The sequence below is a fragment of the Phaseolus vulgaris genome, chromosome 5, assembly GCF_000499845.2.
Source record: "Phaseolus vulgaris cultivar G19833 chromosome 5, P. vulgaris v2.0, whole genome shotgun sequence".
NCBI lineage: Eukaryota > Viridiplantae > Streptophyta > Magnoliopsida > Fabales > Fabaceae > Phaseolus > Phaseolus vulgaris.
In genome coordinates, this window is record NC_023755.2 from 345,241 (window position 1) to 355,648 (window position 10,408).

Sequence of the window (10,408 nt, forward strand, 5' to 3'; positions counted from 1 at the left end):
ACAGAAGAAGGTTATGCTGTATATAAAGGTTGTTTTATAACCTATGATTTTACAATAATCTAAAGCTAAGGTGTGAATGCATACATAGATTAGGATTTAGGACAAAGACAGAGACATGAATGTTACAAATAAGCCAAACCCAGATGGTTCCACAAATGGGTTTCAGTCACAGTTTCAACACCAACACAGTAATGGGTGGGAGGGTTCATCTACACACCCACCCTCTAAGCCTTATCCTGCACCAACAGCTAGCTACCAGGACATTGTTCGTGATGAAAACCTCTTCTGGGAAAAGCTTCAAGCTTTTCACCAATCACTTGGCACCAAATTTAAGTAAGGAGTACCCTTTTTCAATTGCCCTCTTTTAGTGTGGTTTTTCCTACAGATTTTAGTTTTTGCCTTTGTGGGGTTGGTTTATGAGATTATGGGGTGTGTAAAGTTGTGTGCTTTTGGTGTCTTGTTTTCCCACTTGCCCAGCTATCATTTTTAGCTCTGGTGAAAAATGAAATAATAAAAATGGCTTCTTTTTCTTTTGTTACTGAGCTTAGAGTTCTAAAGCTTGCGTGTTTTGTTAATGATAATGGAAATTAGCATCTTGGTTAAGTTAACTGTTTGCCATGCTTGTTAGAATTTCCCTTGACTTGCTCTGTTGGTTGGACAATTGGGAAAGTTGTGGTTAATTGATTTTTTTGAAGGTTTGGTTGGTTGGTTTTAATGTGTTTGATACTTCCTTCAATCATTCTTATTGGTTTTATAGCACATATGTTGTTTTCTGCTGTCTATTTATTTGCTCTTAGGTGCACATGGAGTGTGTGTGGATGATTCAGGGATGTAATGGAATTGAAATTGATGGTACTTTTCCCTTTTTGTTTGTGTAGGGTTGTCATTGTGGGAGGAAAGTCACTTGATCTACATCGCCTTTTTCTGGAAGTTACATCTCGTGGTGGGATCGAAAAGGTATCATGTGCATACATCATTCTCTATTAATTGTTGAAAATCAGTCCCTTTATGTCATGAAACATATGTGTTTTGTTTTCTTTTGTTTATATTTCATCCCTTTTTTATGATTTGATTTTGGTTTTCTTTCAGTAGAGATGGTGCTGATTGTAGAGTTTTAAGATTGCAATTTATCTGAGATCTTAATTTTTGTTGTAGTCATTTATCTCTTTGAATTAGCTGTTTAAAAATGATTCTTCTAAGTTAGTTCTTAAATTCATATAGGTGATTGTTGATCGTAAGTGGAAGGAAGTGATTCTGACCTTCAACTTCAAAGATACCATAACGAGTGCATCATTTGTGGTGCGCAAATCCTATCTATCAATGCTTTATCACTTTGAGCAAGTGTATTATCTTGGGAAGCAAGGCTTTCCTTCCCAAACACCTGGTATGGAATATGAATTTCTTTTTCCCATTCTTGTTAGAAATCTCACCTCAAGTAGTAATATAACCAAAATGGAGGATATAAGTTAGGGACAACTCTCACTCTTTAGCATGTCTTTGCCTTGAATTAGGTTCAAATTTAAATTCTAAAATAGTACAAGAATCTGTTCCTTCCGGTGATTGTTGTTGGATCTCTAGAGTTGAGATGTCCAATCTTAGTGCTAGAAGGGTGTTGGAAATCTCATATTAACTAATAATATAACCAAAATAGAATGTATAAGAGAAAGATAACTCACATTTCTTCAGCTGGTTACAACTCTCTAATTAGCTTTTGGGGGTTGTTTTTTGACTGAATCCAAATTCTAAGACCTCTTTAATTATGTTATGATTTTTTTCATCTTTGACCAATTAGTACTTTCAAATATCCAGATATTATGATTAGAGGCCAACCAGGCCTTCCCAATAGCTCCCCAACCATTCTGGAGGTTGCTGATGTGAATGATTCACCTCTTCAGGGTAAGTCAACATTTAAATCTGATTACTACTTTGATGCTTCATATCTTCATTTGAATCTATATATTTGTTATTTTAAAACAGCTCTTAATAACACAGAGTCATAATCTCCAAATTACTAAGAAATTTATTAAAAATCACTTTTTAATAGAATTTATCAATTTTGAAAACACTTCTTTTAGTAGGTAGAGTCCTCTGTCTAACCTTAAGTAATTTGTAAAATGGTTTGTTTGGAGGGTATGATGTTTAATAGCTTTGGTTTTGAAATTACCAAAATAAAAGTTAATGCATTTTGTTTTGTGAGAACGTATTGTACTTTAAAAATTAGGTACTTTTTCTACCAGACTGGTACACCATGCTAACTTTACTTCATGACTGATAGCACTAATAATGTTAGATTAGTGTTTGTTGTCAACTATAAGCAAGTTGAAGATAACACCTACATATAGTTATCTATGGAATATTTTAATGTGCTGTTAAAATTCATATACTTGTTGTTGTCCTGCAAATAATATTAGCAAATATCTGCTTCTGTTCTTTTGAAATTGTAAGTTATGGAACAAATTACCATTCTTAGACAATTTGTTTCTTCAATTTTCACATTACTTGGTTTGTAGCTTTATGTTCATCTAATCTATGTGGTTAAAATACTTTTCATGCATAATTGTGACATGAATTTGCTTTCTTATATGCAGCTACTCCAGTGCATGGATATGATGGTGTGGTTTCTGGAACAATTGATCTGAAATTTGCCGGTGGATACATAGTCACAGTGACTGTGGGTTCCGAGGAGCTGAAAGGTGTCCTGTTTCATGTTCCTGATAACATGTCCCAGAGTTCTCATACCGAAGGCAGGCCTAGTTCACAGAATCATGGTGAAGGCACATCCGGGTCACAGAGTCGAAAGAGAGCGAAATATACACCACGTGATCCATTCCGGCCGAAATCAAACAGGAGTGGTTACAACTTTTTCTTTGCTGAGAATTATGCCATGCTGAAGCCCTCTTATCATGGGCAAGAGAGAGCAATTAGTAAGAGGATTGGGTTTCTGTGGAACAATCTCTCAGAAGCAGAAAGACAGGTACAGAAGCACTCCCTTTTGCAATGACATGCATAATGAAGAGGGAGAGAAAGAAATGGAAAAGTTATATCTATCTGGACTAGTTTTTCAGGGACATGATTATTTTCCTTCTTTTTGCCTCCATTTATCTCTTACTAACCAGGCAAATGTTGCATTGACTTCTGCTTTAAGATTAAGAATATTAATGACCTTTTCTACTTTAGAATCTCCATGCAATCTTACCTTGATGCTACATACTTTGTTTCTTGTTGTATTTGTATTTAATGTACCTATTACTGAAAGGGTTCCTAATCTGGATGTGTTAGGTCTCAAAACAGTTTCTTTTCTCTTTTTTGTACACATGACTAGATGCTTAGCTATTTCATATTCCAACATATAACTAAGATCAATTCTACATTTGAGAAAATGTTCCCCAAAAGTGTTATATTATAGGAAAATGCTACTTTGACAACTGCAAATTGAAATGCACTAGTTTACAACTGTGATTTGACCAATACAATTTCAATATTATTCCATTTCAGTATAAAATTGTTTCTCTTTCCAGTTGTAATCTGGTGCATGGTTGTCAATATACCATCCCTCTATATTATATAGCCAACTGTTTTTCTATATGCTTGAGGAATCTATAAGGGATAGATGCTTAAGCTTTGAGGTTCTCTCACTTAATAGACTAATATTTTGGATTTGATTCTCCTCTTATGCTTGAGACCTAACAGTTAGTGCTTTCATTAAGAGCTGAGTTATATAAAGGGTTATCAACAGATTAAATTAAGGTGTAAACTGAATACTGATATAGGTCAGTGAAGATGTTAAGAAAAGGACCATATTTGTTGTAGTAATAGTCAGAAAAAAGGTTTTGTATTAATCATACTTAGGTGTTATCTATTCCTAGATTTTCTCATGCTTTTTTCTTTGTGTGTGTGAATTTGATGCAGGTTTATCAAGAGAAAGGGGTGAAAGATAAGGAAAGATATAGAACTGAACTGATGGAGTACAAATCCAACAATTCAACTCCAAATGCTCAATAGGCTGTGTTCTATGTAATGCTTATAGTCTTGTTGACTACCATTTTTCTTTGCATTTGTCTGTGTTTTAGTTAATTTTCTTATCATTCTACAGAGAAACTTAGAAGAGTAGCTTTGTGACAGTTCTGGTGTAAATTATGCAGAATGGTTCATGTATTGTGATTGCTCTAAAACAAAGGATCCTTCATTCAATTTAAACCTTTTATTTGTTAGTTTACATTTCATTAAATAAAATAATTAACATAAATGAATAGAATTTTTTTTATAAACAAACCTACTCATTTTCTAAAATAAACCCTTTTAATATATAAGTTTATCACTTGTTTAAAATAATTTTTTCTATTAAGTAATTTAATTATTTTTTATCACTCTTATCTCTCTCTCTCTCTCTCTCTCTCTCTATATATATATATATATGCTAATAGTTTTGGTAACCTAGGGTTAGAGAGATGGGTAATATAATAGATATTTGTTAATCTCCACATGGGATTTGAAACATTGCATTTTTTTATGTATACTTACTTTTTTTATTTTCTTTTGTTAAAAAAACATACAATGTTAAGAAATATGTTGCATTTTTCTAGTTAATTGAATAAAAAAAGTATGCATTATTTGTCAAGAATGTGATAAAGTTAATTGGTGAAAAATAATATGAAATAGAGTGATGTATATATTTAACATGAATATGTTATTGATGGAGAAAAATAAGAAAAAAATACCCCACACCATGTAAAAGAATTCTTGTAGTATATTATAGTATTGGAAAAAAAATGTTAAAAGGAATCAAACTATTTTAAAAATAACTTAGGCTTTTTTCTTCGTATTATTTATTTCTGATCTAATGATTTTAATAAATTAATTTATTTTTAACACTTAAATAAAGAAAAAAAAGGGTAAAATGATAAAAAAAAGGGTAAAATGATAAATAATTAGAGTGTGTTTCATCTAAATCTAGTGATTCTACATACATTATTTGTATTATTTGTAGTAAGAAGATACATTATTTGAGTTTCAACCTCATTATAATGTTATTAGGATCAAACCACCACATTAAGATCAAACCACCACATCTGGTATTAGGTATTTTTATCAGATTCTTATCACGATTTTATTATGATTTTATTTTTAAAAAATATTTTAGAAGGTTAATGAAAGATAATATATTTAAATTATTTTTTATCTTGACTTTAAATATATATTTTTCCATTAATTCTCGAAGACACCTTGGAAGGATGACGATTTTATTTGTAAAAAAGATATCATAGGATTAATAAGAGATGGTGTATTTAAATGGTCCTTGATCCAACTTTAAATGCATCTTTCTCTATTAATCATATGACCTTTCAAGGATAAAATAAATCTCAAACTTTAAAGCAGACAATATCTCAAATACGATGATTACACATTAGAATGCCCAGTTTTGTATTTTTTATTTCTTGTATAACCTTAGTGATTTCCTTATAAAATTTTCCTACCTCAGTTTCAATGTGATTTATAGTTTTATTGTATCAGAATGTGAACGTAGTAGCTTATCTTTGGTGTGGAGTTTTATGCAGGTAATGAGCAAGAAAAAGGAAATGAAGATATAAGAAAGGAACTAAACCCTGAAAACACACATCTTACTAAGGGAATTTAGACTAACATGATAGAAATTTAGGTAACTTTTTTTTAAAAATTTTGTTAGTTCTGATGTGATGTGTTACACCTTCATTCCCATTATGAAAATACATCATATGATCATATCCATTTTGGATTTGTATCCCTTTCTCTTAAATGCCTGCAAAAACAGGCTACCATTTAAGGTTTTGGGTATATAACAATCATACAAAGCAGAGATCAGCATGATATTGAAGTACAACACAATTGTTCTAGGTTCTCCCAATAATGTCATGATGTATGCACTTTATTTTAATAAGGATGGGAATTTAGAAGAGGAATACTTTGTTCATTCCTGAAAAAATTTTGGGGGTCAAACTTTGTCTTAATTTGTGCCAATCTTCTGAAGTTTCCCTTGAAGTACTTCTTGCCCCAAACACTAGCCTCTGAGTAGCTTGTGTTGTCATGCAGGTTTTTGCCTAAATCAAGATCCTTGTAGTTGAAATAGGCAGCTCTTGGAGATTTTGACACATAAGGAGTCATGTATCTGTAAATCATTTTAGCCCATTCTAGAGGTCCCTTGGATGCTTCCTTGCTATTCCCTTCCCAATTGACCAAGTATTGGATGTTGTACAAGTTGCCCTTCCTGTGGGGAAAAGGGGTTTCAGATTCTGAAATTTCATCCATTCTACCACCATAGGGTTCAAAGATCATTGTGGCCAGTTTTTCCTCCTCTAGAAGCCTTTTCCAAGCTCCTTCTAGACCAGATTTTGGTATTGGCTCCTTCACAAAGTCAGACTTGGCCTTGAAAGAGCTTTTAGGTGTGGTGGTTCTGTTGAGCAAGAGTTCTAGAGGAGCGTCTATGTTGAATCCAGCAATGAACATAACTGATTGAATCCAGTTCATTTCAGTGCAGTCTTTGGCCTGCAATCCCAGTTCAGGGAAACTCTCATTCATCAGTGGAATCAACCTGTCTACTCCTCCAAGGAAGAGAGAGTTGAAGGTTGCTCTGAATGGTTTTGACTTGTCACCACTATTTTGAGCTATCACTCTAAGGACAACATCCTCATGCAGCTCATGTGCAATGTATTGCCACCTGTGAATGAGATTTTTGACTCCTTCATCCACTGTTCTGTGAACATTGAACCCTGTAACAATAGGTGGAACTCTCACCAACCTGATCTTCCATGCAAGGATCACTCCAAAACTAGTAGCACTACCTCCTCTGATGGCCCAGAAAACATCTTCTCCCATTGACTTTCTATCATGAATCTTCCCATCTGCATCAATGATGTAAGCATCAACAACATGGTCAGCTGCAAGGCCATGCTTCCTCAACATGGTGCCCTGCCCCCCTCCACTGATATGCCCTCCTATCCCTATACTAGGACAGGTTCCTGCAGGGAATCCATGCACTTTGCTTTCCTTTGAAATTTTGTAGTAAAGTTCCCCTGCTGATGCTCCAGCCTTAACCCAGGCTGTTTCATCAGCAAGGTCAACTTCAATGGAACGGAGGTTGATGAGGTCAACCATGACAAAGGGTACCCTACAAAGATATGACAGCCCTTCATAATCATGGCCACCACTTCTCACTCTAATCTGCAAACCAAGTTCTTTGCTGCATCTAATAGCAGCTTGAATTTCTGATTCATGGAAAGGTGTCAGAATGAGAAGAGGCTTCCATGATGATGAATTCACCCATCTAGGATTTTGCTCCAATGCTTCCAACACTTGAGGATATTGGGAGGAGGATCTGGTGAAGATGATTTTCTCAATGGATTCAGAATTCTCATCAAGTTGAGTCATCAAGCATTGCTTGAACTTCTTCTCAACCAAGGTAGAAGCTGCAAATGGGATTGGAAGAAGCAGTAGCAGAAACACTGCTAGATAACTCATCTGCATGTTTTGTTCTGTACCTTTGGTTGATTGAGTTATGTTTCATAATTCACAGACATTTATAAGCACAAATATTTATGTGTAGTACATGTTCATATGAAAAGATAGAATATTGAAACAGATAATGCTGAAGTTATTTTGTGAACAAGCTGAAACAGTTGTTGAGTTTGACTTTGTTGTTTTTTCCACAATGGCTGCTGAAGAAGCAAAATATAAATACAATTAAAACCTTTAAAATTAAATCATTAAAAAGTATTTATAAAAAATTCAAAGATATATACTTGAAAAATAGGATTAAAAAGTAAGCAAAAATCAATATAAAATGTCAATGATTTTAAAATTGCACGCAATAACGAAAGTTTCCAATGACTCAAGATAGGGTCTGTTTGGATCTATTATTTTGATTTAAATGTGTTTTATTACTCTTTGACAAATTTTGGTAAGTTGAATTTTAGTTTTTTGAATTTAAAATTAATTAATTTAGTTCTTGTAATCTAGAAGGAGTTGTTTTACTCCGTTTATTTTAAATATCATTCAAAATTTCACTTTCATTGTTAACGAATTCTAAGCTATTTATATAACAGTTTATTTTCATTTTGTATTATAATAAAACTATTTTATGTTTGTGCATATAATTAAATCATGTTTATTTTCTAGTTACTGAAATAAAAAGAGTTAATTTTACATTTGAAGAATGAAAGCAAGTTTATTTTAAATATCAGTGTTCTGACTTTAAGTTTGTTTGGTAGAGTCAATTACTGTATTTGATGTATTGTTCGCTTTAAAGTTTGAAATTTTGTCACGATTTTGTTTTAAAAAAAATGTATTGAAAAATTAAAAAAGAAGATGTATATAAATTGTCATTGATTTCAATTTCTAAGCGATATGAAACTACATTAGATATATCTGTTTTGATTTATAAACGATGTAAGACTATATTGGATGTATCTTTCTAGGTGATGTGAGAGTATATTGGACGAACCGAAATAACTGGTAACAAAAATATAAATAAACCTAATTTTTAAAATTAAGCTTAATTATTTTAACATTTAAATGAGACAGTTTGTAATTGTATAGGAATATTTTTTAAGCCCTCTAATTGAGTCAATTTTTGTTTTTATGCCTCGTAATATTTTGTTTTGGTTCTTATAACTTGTAAACATTTTTGTTTTTAGTTTCTTCTGTGATAATGTTATAAGAATATTATAAGATTGTGTACGTGGTTGATAATGATGATAATATAATAAGGAAAAAAGACATTTTGAAATTAAACTAAGCAATAAAATAAAATAAACACTTAAATATTAATATACCTCTCATAGTTTCTCTTTTTTAATTGATTCAGAATTTGGAAAGAGATTATCTAAATTCTAAACACTTCAACTTTACCTTAAACTTAATGAGCAATGAAGGGTATTAATATCTTATTTTTCTTATTTACTTTTTTTATTAATTTATTAGATTGATACCCTTATCTTGCAGGGTAAAAAAAATTTAAATAAATAAAATGATATATAACACGCAATTATAAAATAAGTAATTAAATTAATAATATTAAAAAATTAAAATGTAACTAATAAAAACTTTAAAATATATTAAAAAAATTTCAAATATCTTAATAAATAATATTTGTGGCATAATTTGTACTACTTAAATCATTATAATTAGACAAAAGTATTTAAGAATATTCTTCAAACTAGGAGCTATAATAACTTTTTCTTTAAAATAAAAATAATGTTAATTTTCAACTCTATTAGGATAAACAGAATCAATCAAATAATAATAAAAAAACAAAATAGATGAGATATTTTTGTTGAATATTATTCAAAAACTTGCAAATTTTAAAACTGATTCACTGATATTTTTTTGTTGCAAATTGGTCCATTAGAGAGATTATTATTAAGTTTCATATTATTAGTAAGTTGTAAAACTTTGTAGTATGATAATAAATATCCAAAAAAAATTATAGTTAAATATTACCTTTAACCTCTTTAAACTAGTGACATAATTTGTTTCAAATCCCCTCCTTCTAGAATAACTACGTTCCACTAAACAATAGAGTATGATTAAACTATATTCATAACCATAAAATATTCATTAAGCATATATTATGAATTCTATACTATGTCCCACTAAATAATACATTAGGATTAAATTATGTTCATAACTATTGATTAGGAATAGTATTTTATGTTATAGAGTTTAGAATATATTTTAAAATTTAAAAAATATATTTGAAATTCTAAAATTTGGAATACAAAATTTTGTATTATGAATTATAGAGTTCAAAATTTTAGAATTTGGAAAAGGGAGAAGAGAGATCAATGAAGAAGATGATGAAAAAGATAAAGTTGTCATTTCACGTCTTTTATGGAGGTACATGAAGAAAGCATGGAGGTGTAGGAATAAATCAAAACTAGTCAATAATTGTACCAGTCGAAATTGGATGGTTTTCGGATATCTCGATATTCAGTATTAATCGACTGACATGCCTAAATGCATTAAGATTAAAGAATTATTAACAAGCTTAAGTCGTATGAAAAATGAAGTAATATGTCTTTAATCACAATTCACATACTAATATCGACCCAATAGTAACATGGTTCATCACAATGGTATAAATAGGTACAACAATCAAGATAAATGTATGTCATCATTATACATTTATTACACCAAATATCAAATTCTTACTTGAATATTGGAGCACATTTCACAGATGCCTTCACGACGAAGAGTCGAAATAGAGAATAAGAACAAAGAAATAAAACAAAGTCAGACCAAAATAAATAAATTAATTATTTAACCATCTCTCTGTCTCTTCATATATGAAAAATAATTAGACAAATTTTACTCTTAGTACAAAGATGAAAAATATTAAGATTCTATAACTTACTTATCATATGTATTACATTAAAAT

The 10,408-nt window shown here is 31.0% G+C and overlaps 2 protein-coding genes across 2 annotated transcripts; one reads left to right on the top strand and one right to left on the bottom strand.

Annotated features, from left to right (window-relative positions):
• LOC137834594 (high mobility group B protein 10) lies at nt 1-4,211 on the top strand. The gene is made up of 6 exons (XM_068642647.1): nt 1-333; nt 879-957; nt 1,222-1,384; nt 1,810-1,896; nt 2,589-2,974; nt 3,910-4,211. Exons 1-6 carry the CDS (start codon nt 116-118, stop codon nt 4,000-4,002), a joined length of 1,026 nt encoding a protein of 341 aa, XP_068498748.1. The 5' UTR covers nt 1-115; the 3' UTR covers nt 4,003-4,211.
• A 1,407-nt stretch (nt 4,212-5,618) lies between these two features.
• LOC137834605 (berberine bridge enzyme-like 22) lies at nt 5,619-7,654 on the bottom strand. Its single transcript, XM_068642672.1, has one exon. The coding sequence runs from the start codon at nt 7,495-7,497 to the stop codon at nt 5,908-5,910; it is 1,590 nt and encodes a 529-aa protein (XP_068498773.1). The 5' UTR covers nt 7,498-7,654; the 3' UTR covers nt 5,619-5,907.
• Nucleotides 7,655-10,408: the final 2,754 nt, after the last annotated feature.